This window comes from Lissotriton helveticus, chromosome 3_1 (assembly GCF_964261635.1).
Source record: "Lissotriton helveticus chromosome 3_1, aLisHel1.1, whole genome shotgun sequence".
NCBI lineage: Eukaryota > Metazoa > Chordata > Amphibia > Caudata > Salamandridae > Lissotriton > Lissotriton helveticus.
In genome coordinates, this window is record NC_136061.1 from 1,495,027,542 (window position 1) to 1,495,045,979 (window position 18,438).

At 43.9% G+C, this 18,438-nt stretch overlaps 1 protein-coding gene across 2 annotated transcripts in view; it reads left to right on the forward strand.

Annotated features, from left to right (window-relative positions):
* PKNOX2 (PBX/knotted 1 homeobox 2) overlaps positions 1-18,438 on the forward strand; it is a 3,383,295-nt gene that overhangs the window by 3,048,266 nt on the left and 316,591 nt on the right. For both annotated transcript variants that reach the window (XM_078683923.1, XM_078683924.1), the window contains one exon: positions 8,135-8,267. In XM_078683923.1, the coding sequence (XP_078540049.1) occupies positions 8,135-8,267 (133 nt within the window). The remainder of the gene's footprint in view (positions 1-8,134; positions 8,268-18,438) is intronic.

The window sequence follows — 18,438 nt, forward strand, 5'->3', positions numbered from 1 at the left end:
GAACCACTACTACGCCACAAGCGCTTCCGGGGGAATCTGCATAACAGTAGCGGCTTTCCCCCAGTTCGGCACTTCACATTTTGCCAGTTCCCTTGCCGGATGCCAGCCGTGTTCCTTAACGTCCTTCAGGTAACCCTTGCCGTGCTGGAGCGCTTCATTGCTCATCAACTTGCTGTGCAGGAGCGCTTGTTGAAGTGTCCGTGACCTTGCCTTTCCGCTCTGCAGCGCTAGTCTATCTTGCCTGGAAGCACTGGAGCGCGCATCTGCCTTGCCATTCTGGAGCGCTTCATTCCTCATTTTCTTTGTTGCGCAGGAGCGCTTATTTGTGTGCCCATGACTTTACCTTGAAGTGCTGGAGCACTTATTGATTTTTTCCTTAGCGCTAGTGCACTTGTATTGCTGCTTACCCTGAAGCACTAGAACACTTATTTTGTCTTCCCTTATTATTGCCACACAGCGCTGGAGCGCTGTTTATTATTGGGTTTTTGTACATTGCACAGGCGCGCTGTTTGAACATTGGTACATTAGGCAGGAGCGCTGTTTGCTTTTTTGGTACACTGCGCAGGAGCGTTGTTTGATTTTTTACATTGCGCAGGAGCACTGTTTGAATTTTGGTACATTGCGCAGGAGCGCTGTTTGAATATTGGTACATTGCGCAGGAGCGCTGTTTGGTTTTCTGTACATTGCGCATGAGCGCTAGTTACTGTGGCACGCCTTTTTTGTTCTATCCTCAAGATGGCTATTGAACCATGATGTCCAAGAATGAGGTAACCGCTGACTTCCGCATGAGTGTATGTTAATGATTGGTAGAAGGTTTGTCTGTGCAAATCAGTAACAGGTCTTATCTCCCTGTCCAGCTGGTGTCCATGGTTCATCCGAACAGAGGGACTTCCCTTACTACGTTCCCGACATCATCCTGCTATTTTTTAGTTACCTTCCCCATTTCCATCTTCATCCTAACTTTTTATCAATTCTAGAGTGGGGTAAGGTGGGCGTGAGGGGGATAGCTCATGTCGTCTCTGCGAGATCTCTCGGCAAGAAACAGGTAATCTTGTGGGGCAACCTGACACCTGCGCCCCACAGCAGCGTACTAGCTTGCAAACATAGAGAGGTGGGAGCCGACAAACGGGCTTCCAAAGCCATAGCCGTGACCTAGTGATATGAGGAGAGGCAGTGTGAAAGGCATATCGCACACAGATGCTAGTGTTGCCTCACAGAGGTAAAACTGCTGACCCGATGTCTTCTACACAGAGACATGCGAGCTAACGGACTAAATCACAAAATGGCTACCAACACTTCCTGGTTTCAACAGTTCACAGCCAATGAGCGGCAAGCATGTGCTTCTAACCCCTCAGCCAATCACATGTCACAATTCTCAAATATCGATATCAGTAAACTTTGATATTTCTCAAAAACTACTAAACACATTTACAACATTTAAACAAAAGCGTGCTTTCTGGACCATCACCTTTCTCCCTGCCAAATATGCTGTAATTCCGTTCAGCAGTTTTACCTGTAGTCTTCTGTAAAGTTTCATATCTAAACTGCTTGGAGAAAACATGTTTGGGATCCCCTTTTTTCTCAGCCCCTTCTACACCATTCACCCCCATCCTTTCAATAGTGGACCTAATCCAAACTTTTTGGAAAATTTCGTCAAGATTTGTCCCGGGGCTTCACTCCTGTTGGATATAAGCACATACTGGCCTCCAGGAGGGGGGCTGCGCAACCCCCCTCCCAACAGGAGTGAAGCCCCGGGACTGCGCGAACCCCAGCAGGCCCCCGCAACCCCTGCGAGCCCCTGCTATTATTTTTTAAGAAATGCCCCCGGAACCTAGCCAACCTAAGGGCCTCATTAAATTAACACCCGCGACCCCAGCGCAAATTCCGCTTATTTTTTCATTTTTTTAAAAATAAGTTTTTGGCCCATAGGGGTCCTTCTAAGACCCTCTGAGCATGCCTTGAGGGTCAGGGTGATTCTACACTGCCCCCTTCCCTTGTTTTTATACCTTTGTTTCTCTGTTTTTGAGTTACTCGCTTCTACCGAGCCACAAGATGGCTGCCAACACGTCTTGGTTTCCACTACTAGCAGACAATCACAGTGAAGCTTGCGCACGGGACTTGAAGCTCCGCCCAGATATTGAAACTTTTATTTTTCTAATTTCTCAGCAACTACAGAACGGATTTACACCATTTAAAAAAGGTCGCTCTATGGCCCACGCACTACCTTTGTGCCAAATTTGGGGTAATTCCATTCAGTAGTTTTAGCTGTAGCCTTGCACAAAGTTGCCTACGGGAAATTGATTTTTTGACTCTTATTTTTTGAATTTCTCAAAAACTACTGAACAGATTTACACCATTTAAATAAAGGTTGCTTTCTGAACCAAGCTCTACCTTTCTACCAAATTTGGGGAAATTCCGTTAAGCAGAATTTTCAATGAAAATTAACATGGAGAAAACGAGTTTTGGTACCCCCATTTTTTCTCAGTCCCCGCTTTACGAATCACCTTGAAACGTTCAGGCTAGGAGCTGACCTGGATAGACTTTTTTGGGAGAATTTCAGGAAGATTCATCAAACGACGCCAAAGTTATTAGCAAATCAACAAATACTTTTCCTATGGAAACTGGGTTCTAACTGTGACTACCTACTGGCGACTGCCAGTAGGTTATGTATATATCCTACTGGTGGACGCCAGGTTCTAGTTATAGTTAGAACCTAGTTTCCATAGAAAAAGCATTTTTTGATTTGCCAATCACTTCGGTGCCGTTTGACGAATTTTCACGAAAGTTTCAAAACGAATTGTTCACTGAGGTCAGCTCCTGTCTTAAAAGTTTTGGAGTGATTGGTCAAGGGGGTGCGGAGAAGAAAGAGCGATCCCAAAACATATTTTCTCCAGGAGCCGCATTTGCAGAGTGGTGTAAAAACAGGTGTGGGCTCAGACCACCTCTATGCAAGCCAGCTCTGTGGTGCTTAATGGAGGTACCTGGTGGGCAAGTGTGCCCCCATTGACCCTCAGTATTCAAAGGGAATTCATTCCCCAACTTACAACACGCCGGGGGGCGTGTTTGTAGAGTGGTGGAGAAAGGGGGCGTGGTCTGGTAGGAGAAGTTAGCAATCCTGCTGTGTGGGACTCACTGGAGGTAATAGGAGGGGTAGTTGACCCCTGAGGTTGACATTGGGGGCTAACTACCCCTCCTGTTACCTCTAGTAAATCCCACACAGTGGGATTGCTAAGAGGTGTTTGGAGGCCACCCTCACCTTTCTCCACCACCCTGCAAATGAGACTACTTTGTTATAGTTAGAAATTAACATTTAAAAAACCTTTGAAATTCACTAAAAAACATAGGTTTCAGGGACGTTATAGTTAGAAATTAGCATTTAAAAAACCTTAGAAATTCACTGAAAAACTAATCCTGGGCGTCGTACTCCGCTCCGCCAGCAGAGTTTCCAGAGATTTACCAGCTCCTCTGGGAGCGCGAAGTTAGGCAAATCACTGCCTTCGTGGCAGAGTGGAGTTCGACGTTAGCCCCCATCAACAAAAATGTAAAAAAACACCACTTACATTGTCTTCTGCCTTCCCTCCTCCTCCTTTCTTCCGGTGTCCCCCTCCTCGCCGCCGTGTAGGTTTGCGTAATGCGTGAACTTTACGGAAGACGTAATACCTACAGGGACGCGAGGAGAAGGATGCGGGAAGAAGGAAGGCACCGTGGCAAGGAGAAGGTAAGGTAGAAGACAAGGTAAGAGGTTTTTAAAAAGATTTTTATTATATGATGGCCGTAGAGCGGAGCCCCGCATAGTTCCACAGAGGTGTTTTTTTACTGCATGGAGCTAGGCAGAGCTCCACTACAAGTACTCCAGGGACGTTATAGTTAGAAATTAGCATTTAAAAAACCTTAGACATTTACTGGAAAAAACATAGGTTTCAGGGATGTTATAGTTAGTTGGACATTTCACTCGTATAAAACAAGAGAAATTCGGCTGTTATAGTTAGTGGACCTAACTATAACTCGTGCCCCCGCAATGCACTGCTAATTACATATTACATCACTCATGACAGGCTCAGTGACATCATTGATGACACCTCAAATGACATCACTGATGACATCATCCAGTGACTGAGTGTTTCTAAATATTAGAGCCTAAATATAACATCCCTGTAACTTTTGTTTGTGTTCAGACAATTTCCGAGGTTTTTTAAATTGTATTTCCTAACTATGAAGTCCCTGTACTGTTTGTTTTTTCAGTGAATTTCTAAGTTTAAAAAAAAATTCTATTGCCTAACTTTAACCTGTAACCTTTGAGATCAGGTAAGTGCATGAGTGTCTCAGTGGGTGTGTGAGTGAGTGCGTGAGTGTCTCACTGGGTGTGTGAGTGGGTATGTGAGTGCCCTGAGTACGTCTGTGAGTGAGCGCATGAGTGCCTGAGTGGGTTCTTCTAATTTTTCTGCCTTTTTTCTGCTAACTTATGACCTTTGTTTTGCCCCTTTCAGTTTGTCGATGAACTTTATTCTTCCTCTTTCTGCTAGGCCTGGGTGGAGATCGCGAAGTTTCACTCTGTGAAATTCCACAGATTTACCAAAATAGTCTTCAGTGATCGGGCGGATTATTGCTCCCCCACCCATAATTAAGTCCCCTTGGAAGCTGAAAGTAGTTAGGGGTCTAGAACCCCTCCTGTTACCACCACTAAGTGCTCTACAACCGGATTGTTGAGATCTCGTCGGTGGACTCACTCCATTTCTCATCCTCTCTGCAAACGCTCCTCCTGGTGCACTACTGGTTCGGGATAAAGTTCTCTTGGCTTCCGAGTGTCATTATGGCTTCTTTCTGATTGTTTTTAATCTGTATTTGTGCCTTATTCTGCCTGTTTTTTACTTTTATTTTGCTCTTTCTGCTAGTTTCTAGTCTCTAATTTACCTCTTTCTGCTCGTTTCTGACCTTTATTTTGCCCCTTTCTGCTAGTTTCTGATCTCTATTTTGCCTCTTTCTGCTTGTTTCTGACCTTCATTTTGCCTTATTCTGCTAGTTTTGGATCTCTATTTTGCCTCTTTCTGCTCGTTTCTGACCTTTATTTTGCCTTTCTCTTCATTTCTGATCTCTTTTTAGTATCTTTCTTCATGTTTCTGTCCTTTATTTTGCCTCTTTCTGCTTGTTTCTGACCTTTAATATGCCTATTTCTGCCAATTTCTGACCTTTAGTTTGCCTCTTTCTGCTAGTTTCTGATCTCCACTTTGCTCTTTCTGCTCGGTTCTGACCTTTATTTACCCTCTTGCTGCTTGTTTCTGTCCTTTATTTTGCCTCTTTCTGCTCTTTTCTGATCTTTATTTTGCCTCTTGCTGCTCGTTTCTGTCCTATATTTTGTCTGTTTCTGATCGTTTCTGGCCTTTATTTTCCCTCTTTCTGCTTGTTTCACACCTTTATTAGCCTCTTTATGCTAGCTTCTGACCTTTATTCTGCCTCTTGCTGCTTGTGTCTGACCTCTTTTATTCCCATTTCTGTCTGTTTCTGACCCCTACTCTCCCTCTTTAAGCTCAATCAATCAATCAGGGGTGGTAAACCGCAGCTACTCACCTGTGAGGGTCTGAAGGTGCTGGGGGATAGGAGGCGGCTTCGTTGAGTGCTGGAGTCATCTGAAGAGTCAGGTCCTGAACTGGGGCAATGTGGGAGATTGCCAAAGGTGGAGGGGGGACTGTTCTCGCAGAGGGGGAAAGCAAGGAGCTGCTACACATGCAGCTCCCTGTCTGTGACAGCAATCCTTTTGCCTGTTTCTCTGACCGCATGACAGTGGACAGGGAAACAGATGAAAGCTCTGCTTCCAGCAGGAAAGAGCATTAATCAGCTCTTCCATGCTGGAAACAGCGTGTTTGATGTGACTTGGCGGGAGCTGTTAAAGCTCCCACCATGCCACAGCAAACAGCTATTTCCGGGAGGTGGGCCCCCTGGAACATAGAAGGAGCCGGCCCAGAGGGATGGCAGTCCCCAGGGCCATGTATGGCTCCGGAAGAGGGGCCACTTGCCCCTCCTTTGATTTCGAACGGCCTGCCCCAGGGAGGTGGTAGTCCCTGGGCCGAGAATGGCCCGGCATGGGGTCCACGCAGCCCCCTCCTTAAAAACAATAGAACACCCTCTGAAGGTTGTAGTTCCCAGGGCAAGGGATCCATGTAGACCGCCTCTTGTACATGTATTTATGCCCCGGGGAGGTGGCGGTCCTTGTGCCGGGGGGGGGGTCTGCGCTTCCCCCCAATTTATTTTTGCATGTGGCACCTGGGAGGTAGAGGTCCCTGGGCCGGTAGGGGGGTCTAAAAGGCCCTCCTAAATTAAAAGATAAGCCTTAGGAAGTTGGTGGTCCCCAGGCTCAAAAGAGCCTCAAGAGGGGGGTCCTATGCCCCCTCCTTTTTATAATTCCTAATGCCCCCGGGACTGACCCACCCATGGGCTAAGGATTAGTGGAGCACAGGGGCCTATGCTTCTTCTTTAAAGAAATCTGGTGGGAGTCGTGGATCCAGTGCGTGTCCCCCTGGAAAAAAAATGCTTTTATTGCCCCAGGTGAGGTCTCCGCGGAACCCCTCCAAGAGGTCTAGGAGGTCAAGGTATTTCTACCCTGCCCCTTTTTTATTTTTTTTATTTTTTGGGGGGACTCGGCAGTAGGTATTAGTCATCTTCAATGTATATTGAATTATTAAACAACTGTTTTTGTTCTTATCTCAAAATAAGACAAAGAGCGCCACCATGTGGGAGAGTGTTATAAGTGCCGGTGTTAAAAATTAAGTGCCTGTGCCAAGTACCAGAAGCCAACAGCTCAAATGAAGCACTGTATAAACTCCCTCCCTCCTCGCCGCGCTCCATATTGGACAAAATGTAGGTAGTCTGATAGCAAATAATCTGGAATGTTTTACCACGCAAATAAGTTTCTCACATAAGGGGTAAAAAATAAACATAGTCAAGCCTAGGTGAATAAAACAATCATGTGTACATAAACTCAAAATTTAAGAGTAATGTCAATTTCTGTTTTAAATGATTTTCTTCATTTCCTGGTGACTGTGAAACCGAGGCTTATGGAGATTGGGGGGTGGAAATAGGTCATCCTCTTTCAAACACGGAATCGATAGATGCTTCTTTTAGGACACAAATCAGCAACTGCTAAAGAGACACAAGTTAAACTAGCTATTTATTTGTACTATATTCGAGTAAAACTTTGTGAGTGAGGCAAATGCAAATCGGATTGTCGCTTTTTAAAATTTTTTAAAACTTTGACTCTAAAATTGTTTTTCTTGATCCTGTTCAAATCACGATCTTAACAAAACAGCCCAATTCGCAATAGTAAAGCCAGAAATTTAAAGAATTCATAAGATTATACATCTCTTTTCATGGATAGATGTAAAAAACATTTAAAAAAAAGCTTTGTGTATCATATTCTTTCTTCTAAGATCGATTTGTGACCTGCGAGAAAGCTACCTGGGTTATGTTGCATGTACTGTGGCGGAACACAAAATGATGGGCACCCCTGCAGAATGTGAGAAGGGGCCCCTGAGTCTCCCATATATCATATATATTATTTGGCCATGGGCTGAATGGGTGCACACCTTCATCGCAGGAGCTTCATGGCCTGCCTTTGGTATGCCTCTTACCTCACTCTCACCTGTCACTTCCCCCTTTCTTTTTTCCCTTTCCTACTTGACTCCCTGTCATGCCTTCCTCACCAGTGCTTTTTCTGCCTTGCCCTTAGTGGCTTCACCGTTCTGTGTTGTCTAACCTTTGCAGGTGTCCCTCTTCTTTCTAACTTCCCTCTAATAGTCTGAGAAAGCTAGAGCCTAGAAGGAAGATTTTTGCTAGGCCCTTTCCACTGCCCATTTTAATTCAGATAATGTTGCAGGTATGTTGTTTTATACTCGGGGTAATAAAGCAACTTCCATAAGCTGCCAGTTGTTTTGCTTGTTGTTCTCCACTGAATTTATATCGCAACAGACATGAGTGCCACCCTGTCAAATGGATGGAGCAGCAGGGCCCTGTGTTACACCCCTGATTGTGCACGTGTTCCCATTCATTGTCTAATGGTAGAACAGCGACATGCATATGATATTGCTTTGTTTAGAAGTGTTGATTTTTGTTCAAAAAGACCATATTTGTGCTTTTGTTGTAGGATCTCCTACAGCATTCTCCGAACTCTATAACTTCAGTGTCAAGCAACCCACAGGGAATTGTGGTGCCAGCCTCAACACTGCAGCAGGGGAACATCTCCATGGCAACTCTCAACTCTTCCCCTGTTGTGTCAGGTGGGATTTCTGTTCTCTCTCGAATTGGTAATGATGTGAAGTTTCATTTTCATGACTATTGTATCCATTGTGGTGTGTCTTTCAAGGAAGGCAATAGAAGAAAATGTCCCTGTCTAGAATTATGAATCCAGTAAAATCCCAAGGTCCATCTAGCACAAGCCCAATTGCTGCCCACAATACCACATAATCTCTTTTACTTACAACTTCAATTCAGCCTGTTAAAGCGTTCTATCGAATTTTCTTTTAGTCTGCTTAAGGATTGTGTCTCTAGGGTGGGTTACCAAGAACAGCTTGAACACCTTTTCTACTCACGAACTCTCCAATACACAACCATATGCAATTTTCAGATTTTTTGATTCTGATGAGAAAATATGCACATCGTGTGGGTCAAAAACGAGCTTTTACTCAGTATCTCAAGAAATATCTAATCTTTGGGCCTCTGTTTTTTGAATGGTCACAGCGAGTCTCACAGTTTCCTTGGGAGGGAGAAATGAATAGAGCTTCATAGGTGAATAATTCCTTTGTCAGTATGTCACACTTGAAAATTCCATCACATTTTGAGTTTTCATACCTGTTGATGGAGGTCTTTGCAACCTCTGATGATTTACTTTGGTTAGCAAAAACACAAGAGATAATCTGCCCATGGCAAAAGTGGATGGGTTTATTTAGATAAAATGTACTGACTGGGGATGTACCCTGAAAGTGAGGAAAACTTGCGAGAGCCCGCATGCCTAATCTATCAAGTAAGTTGGAGAGTGGCTCCCAGCAGGTAAAGAACACTAAAATGAAAGTTTAAATAGTCTCCCACACCTTTCATGGTGGTCTTTTACTGGCTTAACTCGACTAGACATGGTGGTTGAGGAGTCATCCTAATGTGAGCTCCCGCACCACCAGACTTTCTTGGTGGAACTGAGGAGTGGTGAAAGATGGTTAGGCTGCCAGAGGTGAGATTGAATCTAAAAGTCATTAGCTAAATCAACTTCAGCAAGGGCCTGTCAATCAGACCTAAGGCATCCAAAGCTATATCCACTTTCTAGTTTTCCTGTTATCCTAGTTACTGTACAACTGCCCTTCTTTCAATACAGCATTTTTTTCAGTTTGTGAATTTACTATTTAGGAGCTCAATACAATGTCGGGTGGAAAGCCTGCTCCCGACAGTTGGAATGTCCTCAACCATGTCGGAGCCCTTCTAACCTTCTCATCGGTTTACATTCCGACTGCCCGAATATGATGTTCACGGTCAGAACGTAAAAAGCGCGTCATTTCTAATCAGTTCCGACCGACTCGCGGAGTATTCGTGTCAGTCGGAACCGCATGGTACAACCCAATGGACAACGTTTTCGCCCTCGGGATTATGATGTCGATTTACAATGGCCTTTCTGCATCAGCCTGTCCTACACAGAAAGGTTGTTGTACACCGTATTGTTTTGTAAACACTTCTCATGTTTGAGACAGAAATGTATAAAACCCTTGTTATTACAGCTGGGCTTCAGATACTGTTGTCCGGCGTATACATACTTGCAAACGCTTCCAGACATTTTTACATGCTTTGTAATGTCGCGGTTTTTGTTGAGTGTCATAAATCGTAGGAAAAAGCTGTAAATTGTAATTATATCATCGTGATACCATGTTAGACCTTTTAATATTATAAGTGTTCAATTTTTAAATAAGGATGAATTTTGTATAATTGTTTTTAATTTGTATTTTTGGTCATTCTTAAATCATTGTAGCGATGTATTTTGTAGCTTTTATGACTCACTTTGTGATCTCGAATAAAGCTTATTTTGATTGATTGGCAGTTGTACAGTGACATTGGGGGCCTCTGGCAGGGCCTCCTAGTCCAGCAGCCTAAAGTTGATGGCCAAAGGGTACCTAAGGGACCCCCCTGTAAAACCCTGCACTGTGTGGCAGGCACCATTGGGTGCCTGTGACAGGGTGCAGGGTTTTCCACGCACACCCTATTTCCCCATAAGAGCTTGTGTTATGGATGGATGTCAGACGTAACATGAGCTCTCATAGGAAACAATGGGAATTCGACCAGACATTGTTTGGTCGCATCGTAATCCGGCGGTCGGAATTGCCAACCCCAAGTCAATCGGTCCCAATTCCAAGTCTGTGTCGGGAGTGGCTTTCTGCCCAACATTGTAATGACCCCCTTAGTGTCTTGCTTAAATGGATTGGAAATATGGGAGCACTTACAGAAAAAAACTTGGAATCAGGGTATTCATAGTGAACATGTAGTGGACATGAACCACTTGATGACACCTAGAGTGGGTGATGGGTAGACAATGCCATCTGGCAAACGAGGGATGGGTATCTGCATTACAGCCTGAGTGAAGAACATGCCCAGGCTTCCATTCCCCATGTGAGTGCCGAACCACAGAACTCAGACCAGTTACAATGCTGCATTGCAGGGTTGTGATGGCCGGAAGCCTGGGTGCTTGCTTCCTGGTTCCTGTGTCCCAGGCTCCTATGTGGCGAAGAGGGCACGGCTGGTGACCAGCGCAAGTAGCAGGTAAGTTTATTTTTCTGTTATTTTTATTTCTATCACTCCCTGCCCCAGCCACTGTTCCCTACCAGCCCCCACTGGCACCTGGAGTGTCCTAAAGGAGGCCTTTGTTGGTGGAGGCAATTTAGGGCACAAAGGGAGTGGGCACCTAATGGGGTGATTGGTGATGGGGAGCACAACATCCAGGTGCGGCTATTCAAATGGGGTGAATACCAATATGGTGAGCTATGGCTATCACAGTTCACATGCTATTAGGAGGAGCCTTATTGCATGTCGCATTACTCAAATGGAAGGAGAAATCACCCTGCCACCTTAAATTAGATCCCAAAGGGACACTGTAATATTATATAAATTTCCCTCGAGCACCCGCTAGATAATACCACACATTATGTGAACAGTGAATGCACAATAATTAGTCTTCTAATTATTTCTTTTCTTTTCATATTTTGCCCAGCTAACACGTGTTTCTTCATATAGGGAGTTCCCCACAACTTCTTCAGGGCTAAATGATACAATAAACACCACCAAAAATAGCGGCAGTGTGCAGACCGCACACAGCGACAAGAACACCCGTTTCATGGTTTCTCATAGTTATAAATCTGACAACAGTGGGTATTTAACAGGTGGAAACCCATGCTCAAATGTTAAACATTCTTTTTGGTCTTTACTATGTATATCGACAAAATCCATCATGTAAACGTGTAATAATTTCAATTAGTATATTCAAGATCTCAACACGTAGGACGTGGTGCGATTCTGGAAGATTAAAATTAGCTCTCTTTCTGGCAGGATTAGCCAGCCCTCAACACACTGTGTAATATCAATGTCACATGTAACATTAAAAGTGCAGCCTATTGACTGCAGCACATACCTCTCTTCTCTTGGAACGTTTGTCAAATCAATCCTGTGATTCAATATTAAATGAACTAGATATACCATTTGATATACTATGCAAAAACGGCAGGTCACAATTACAATCTACAGATTGCCTCCTATCTTAAAACTGGTTCTACTTCCAGGACGGCAGTCCAAAGTGTAACACCTCTGTTTCCGGTTTCTGTGTATTCTTATTACAGTATATTGCACAACACGTCATATGAAGCCAGTCTCAGTGTTTAGGTCTCGCCTACGCAGCACGCATGCACTGCTTAGGAAAAAGACCTTTAGTAATGGATTCAGTTTTGGCCCCAAAATCGTGCACGCGTTGCAATGCTTTCAATGGCAACGCATGCACATTTGGCGATTCCCTTGTGGGAGCGAGCTTTGAACCATCTGTTTGTAATTAACAGATGGTTTCAAAGCTTGCTTCCGCAAGGGAAACAGGCAAAGGACCCCTCCTCTCTCCCCTCCCGCTGCTGCCACCTCCTCTCCTCATCAGCGCGAGGCGTGCGCGCTTGTTTTTACTTAAAACCAACCCACGACTTAATTCGCACAAACAAAACAAATTGATTCTGGCATTTATTGGAAAGTGCAACCACCCTTTGTTTGAGTGATTAGCATAGGTCTGTTTTCATTCTTTGTTGACAGTGAGCGGCCACATATTGATTTTTTATTGAGGGAAGAATGGTGATATGTTTTCACGGCTCCCCCTCACTTCTGTATTAGAGCTGCTCTGCCGTGCAGTGTGCACATGAAAAGTTTGGTGCTTATGCTATATGTAACGGTCTAAAGAACATCTTGTCACCATTTTATTTCTGCTGTAGCTGCATAGGTTTCCATTATCAGCGAATCCGTGATTTAAGGGTTTACTTCACATGTGTCACATTTTAGAAACACTTAAACGTGGTGTAGTACAGAGGTGACCGGGTGGGGCACGAAGATTGGCAGCTTGGCTTCTACGGTATTGTGAATTTATATAGAGCCTTGAAGCGCTCTCTGAACAGGTACACGCTTCTCAGTGGAGCTCAGGGTTAGTCTAGCAGTATCCTACATTCCCGTCTGTACATTTAGCACTGTTTAATCGTGCATGTGTGTTTGTCTGAACACTGGCATGTCTGGGTGTGCAGCGCTTTCAATGTATTACGCCGCTTGTGTGCACGTGCGCAGCGTCCACTTCCGGTACACCGTGCTCTATTCTTTTTTTATTTTACTTTAAAACTGAGCTGCACTGATTGAAAGACACTGTGCTTGGTTCCTTTATATATTTTTTAACTTTAACACTAAACTCAGCACCCGCTTCAAGGACACCGTGCTCAGTGTTAAAGTAAAGAAAAAAAAACAAAACGAGCGCAGTGTCCTTGAAGCGGCGCCGCGCTCAGTTTTAAACTCAAGCATTTGCAATGCAATTGAACCTTTTGCATTGGAAATACTTGTTAGTGCTATGGTGTTCCTCTATTTAGTTAGTGCCTGATATTGGATCTGTTTTCACACCCATTACTTGTCTGTTGAATGGGAAAAGGACACAGACATCTGTCAGCCCCGGGGCCCATCTGAAATACACACGAGTCAGTGCAAACTACCCTAATCTGTAATGGGTTCAGAAACTATTAGCGCTCGGCTTTCCTATTGACATTTTTTAATCATTTGTTAGCGTGAAATCTATTGACTGTTTGGAGTTAAAGTTGTTGCGCACTGCTGGTCTGAACTTGCATATTTTAAAGGCAAAGTTGGTTCTGGACAATACCGTCATAGTTGCTGCAGAATCTACACTACAAGGCTCTCACATCTCAATTTGAGCCCTTTCAAAGACACCGGCATCTACAAAATGTTGGCCTTTCATGCTTTTGCCAAGGGTTAATTTTTATTTTAATTACATTCCTAGCTCACAAACAAAAAAACGATTACCTTTTTAATGTAGCAATTTTCATGTGGCTGTGTCTAATGTTACTCGTGGGCTTTTGAATGTCTGCATTGTCTTTTGATTTTTATTAGATCATTTATTAGTTTTCTATATAGGATTTTGTTTCACATAAAGGTCGCCGTTTATCAGACAGCACAGCTGACTGGCTGGGTATGCGAAAGACATCTTGGTGACTTTCAGAAAGTTGCCCTGGTGATTCAATTCTGCCCATGGCTTGCTATTGGCTTTGTGGTTTCTAGCTCACTGTAGTAAATACACCTAATAGTTTTATAATAAAGGTACTTAATTCAATTCAATTCATAAGTCTTTATTTCGATTTTTGCATCATAAAAGACATTTACAACAAAGAATTTAGAATTTAAAAAGAGTACCCTCCATTAGCAGCTAGTAACGACCACTTTACGCCGCGTCAATTGCTGGCCATTAATCAGAAATTAAACAGATAAATTGCATACAAATAAACAAATATTAATTAAGTCAAGTTAAAATCATAAATATACAATTCATTTCATTATACAGATATTATTTTAAAAACCATTTCTGTTGTTATAAAATTTGTAAAACTATAAATTCATCATTAAACACATTCTATAATTTCAGGTGACATGAGCCCATGGAAAAACATTAAAAGGGACCACTAAAATGTCATTGTAGGCTCATTTTACGAGCCCGGATGATCCACATCCAGTGGAGGAACTTAGCCACAGCTATAACCACGGCCTGGGAATTATCAGTTCGGAGGATCCTGACGGCCTCAGAACCTGTTTTGAGACCTAACTGAACACAAATGGGTTTTAACCAGGATATCCTAGGAACCTTATATTCAGGGCAGGCGAATAGTATATGCCCAATGCCTTCCCGCTGGGTGGGACAGAAGGGGCAGACAGAGCCTTGTCCCCCGCACCACCTCGCGGTAAGGGCATTGAGTGGTAGTGTCCCCACCCTGAACTGATGGAATTTCTTCCTGTCCCCCGGGATAGTAATCCAGTCCCAGTAACCCTCGAGGGCTGGAGAGTGTTTAAGTCCTAGGAATTCCACCGTAAATGATGGTTCAATACAACGGCCAAATCTTTTTACCTCAAGTATGTTCCAGTACAGGTCTCTGAATGTTTTTCTAGGTGGAAAGGAATTCCCTATTGGGTCATCCCACAATGGGGAAAGACCCATGGCCATATATATTGCTTTTACCTCCCTCAACCAAAATATTTTGTTACCCCTATCGGCATCTCTAACCTCGAGAAAGGCCCGAGCATACTGGGAGAGTTCTGGGCTAACCCATAATCTCCTCCAATAGGCAGCTGATCTATATCTGGCCATATCTTCGAGGCAATGAGATCCCAGGTCGTAGCGTAGAGGAATCAGTGGGGTAGAAACCGGGAGGCCTGTAATATTGCGCAAGAATTTACTTTGCGCACCCGTCAATTTCTTTAGGTTACTAAGTCCCCACAATTCCGCCCCATAGAGGACTGCCGCTCCAACTTTGGCATCATAAATCTTTAGGACCGGGGTAATTGGCCTAGTATGTGACAAATAAAATTCCTTAGTAAGTGCTCCTGTCAGTTGTGCATGCTTCGTGACCAGCTGGTTAGTGTGGTGTCGCCAATCTAATTTAGATGATAGGGTAATGCCCAAATAGGTGAATACTTGGGTCTGTTCCAATTGAACCCCATCCATAACCCCCTTCCCTCTAACGTGTTTCTTTTTGTGTAAGACCATGAACTTGGTCTTAGTTGTGTTAATAACAAGTCCATGGTCGTTGCAGAAGACTTCAAAAACATCAATGGCCTTCTGGAGGCCCTGCTGTGTTTTTGAGATTAATAACGTGTCATCTGCAAACATCAACAGGGGGATCAGCTTACCATCCAACTTTGGAGCATCAGTTGGTTGCTTTTCATAATAGCTGATCACCCTGTTGATGTATAGTTAGAAAAGTGTAGGGGCTAGTACGCACCCTTGGCGGACTCCCCTTGCAATAGGAAATTTGTCAGTTACACTCCCCTGCTGGTTCCAACGGACTCGGGCAAAATTATCATCGTGTAGTCTAATTAAGTGGGACCGGATATCCAATGGGATGCCCTGATCTTGTAAGGCTGCCCACAATTTTGCACGTGGCACCAAATTAAATGCTGATTTAAGATCAACAAAGGCTGCAAAGAGCATACCCCCCCCAATAGCAGTACACAACAATATATTAAAACAAATCTTAAAACTTGGTCAACCGTACTGGTATGACTGTGAAACCCGGCCTGGAGAGGCGATAAGACATCATTGGCCTCTATCCAGCCCCGGATACGCTGCAGTAGAAGCCTCGCCACCACCTTTTGCATGCATGATATGAGGCTAATTGGCCTGTAATTTCCTGGGTCCGAGCACTCCTCCTTCTTAAAAATTGGGATGATCTCGGCACCCTTCCAGGACTCCGGTATAGGCGAGCCCATAGCAATGCTGTTGGCTAACAAGTGGATATAGGAAGCCCAAAGTTCCTTGTCATGCATAAAGAGGTCTGCTGGAACTGAGTCTAGGCCTGGAGCTCTAGCTTTTGGGATATTGTTCAAAATCGTAATGACATCTGTTCTGGTGAAGGAAAGATGATTTGTGCCCTGGGTTAGATTAGAAAAAAACTCACACTCATCTCCATCTTTATCAGTAAGCGCAAACTGGGATGCATAGTGAGAAACCCAGGCATTAGGCGAAACATGGTTAGTAGGTTCGCCCCTTTTAATCCCCCTTCCCCATTTGACCATATCCCAAAAGGAGCACATTGATCTTTCTCTGCTTGCACTCAGCAAGTCCCTCCAGAATTCTTCGTCCCAATCACGTTTTGCCTTATATTGTTTTTTTTATACATGACTCGGACGATCTTAATCCTAACTATATCTTTGGTTTTTACTGCATCTGATAGGAGCTTATTCGCAACCCTACAAGACTTGCCATACCATTGGTCTTCCTTCCTCCCAGGCCTACTCTGTTTTTTGGTCACCTTTTTAACAAAAAAACATCTTAACTGATTAAAAAATGTATCATGGATCAGGCCGACATTTGATACGACTTCCTCCTCAGTGGAATTGTTCTGAAGTTCCACAATAGCCTGGACAGTCAAATACCTCATAGCAGCAATACTTTCTTCGTTCATTGCACAGTTAGCCCATCTTACTCGTCTACAGTCGTTTGAAAGGGCTATTTCTACACAGTCATGTTGGCCCTCGCTTTTAGATAAATCAAATAGCCAAAACGATGGGATTAATGGGTTATGATCGCTCTCTACCCGTGCCACTCTCCGCATATCCTCAATGCTAGCCCAATTCTCTTTATTAATGAGGATGTAATCTATACGGCTATGGGATACACCATTGTTAAAGGTAGAAGCGCCCTGTTTGTCTGAACCCGTTCTTCCATTTGTGGCACGTAAGCCATGCTCTACACATAGGACCTTAAGTTGCAGCGCGGCCTCTGACCATCTTTTAATAGGTGGTATTATCAACTGAGGGATGTTCCAGGTATAATCCTCTTCCACCGTAAGGTCTATGTCATGGCTGTCTAGAGGTTCAAAGCAACAATTAAAATCTCCTGCTACAATAATATTACCCTTTGAGCAGTAGCGCTCCTAAAGAGCGTCTAATTGGTCAACTACTTCACTGGATTTACCACCTGGGAGCCCCCTAGAATAAATGTTAAAAATAAATAATTCCTTATAATCGGGGCATTTAAGTTTAATTAGCAAAATATCTTGGCTGTTAGTATCCAACTGAGAAGTGGAATACCTGTTATCCTGCTTTACCCATATGAGTAAGCCTCCCTTTGGTCTCCCCGCAAGCTAGGATTAGCTGGAATATAAAAATTTAGATATCCTTGCTTAAATTCCGGGGTTACCTGCCATGTTTCCTGAATGAAGAATTATATCCCTGGTATCTAGAAAGGCTAGCCAATCCAGGGATGTTACTTTACTTCTCAGCCCTGCCACATTCCATGAGACCAGAGGGGGTACATGGGGGTGGTTGGTACTGTTAGATTGAACGGGGGAACCAGTGCCCGCCTTACCCTCCTTTGGTGTTATACCCCCACATTTACTAACCTTTACTAACTCATGAATTGGGTCAATGCTATTCTTTGCTAAGCCATCATTCCCAAAGGAGATGGGATCTTCCGACGACATATTTACCGGGGGGGAAGGTTCTATATCATTTCTAAGAGACCATAATTCCTCGTAGTCCTCCCCCTCAGCTAGGAAGAGTCAGTCATTACAATCTAAAGAGTTAAAGATCTCAAATCTATTGCTTAGTGGAAGAGTACTACTTAAGGGGACAACCAATGGCAAACCCTGACCCTTTGTATGTGTTCTAATTCGGGACGTGGGAGATAAAAATAGCCCAGTGGAAGGACATTTACAGAGTTGTGATGAATCCTAAACGATCCAGTCTGCCTAAGAATAAGTCTAACCAATTCCAGTGAGCCAAAATTTACAATGACACAGTCCCCCTGCATTCCCTTATTTGAGTGTCCCAACCAAGATACTCTGCGAACCATCTTGAAATTGGCATATAGATGTTCTCCCAAAACTGTTTTGATACTCAGGAAGTGTAGGGCCTTATTTTTCAGTGCTGACCAGTGCTCTACCTCACCTTCTGGAAGCTTGGGGACATTAGCCAAAATAACGGTATAGGGACAGGCCTCCGGGGATAAATGAAGGATAACTTCCCTTAAGGAATTATTCACATTTGGAAATAATCTCCCACTCGGGCCCTTGGGGGGGACTTAACTGGGGGGTTAGTGGTTAGTGTAACTGGAGGTAGCTCTGGGGCTATAGGGACTTTGGTACTCGTGATCTTCGAGCTTCCTCGGTCATTGGGCTTTAAACCTATGGA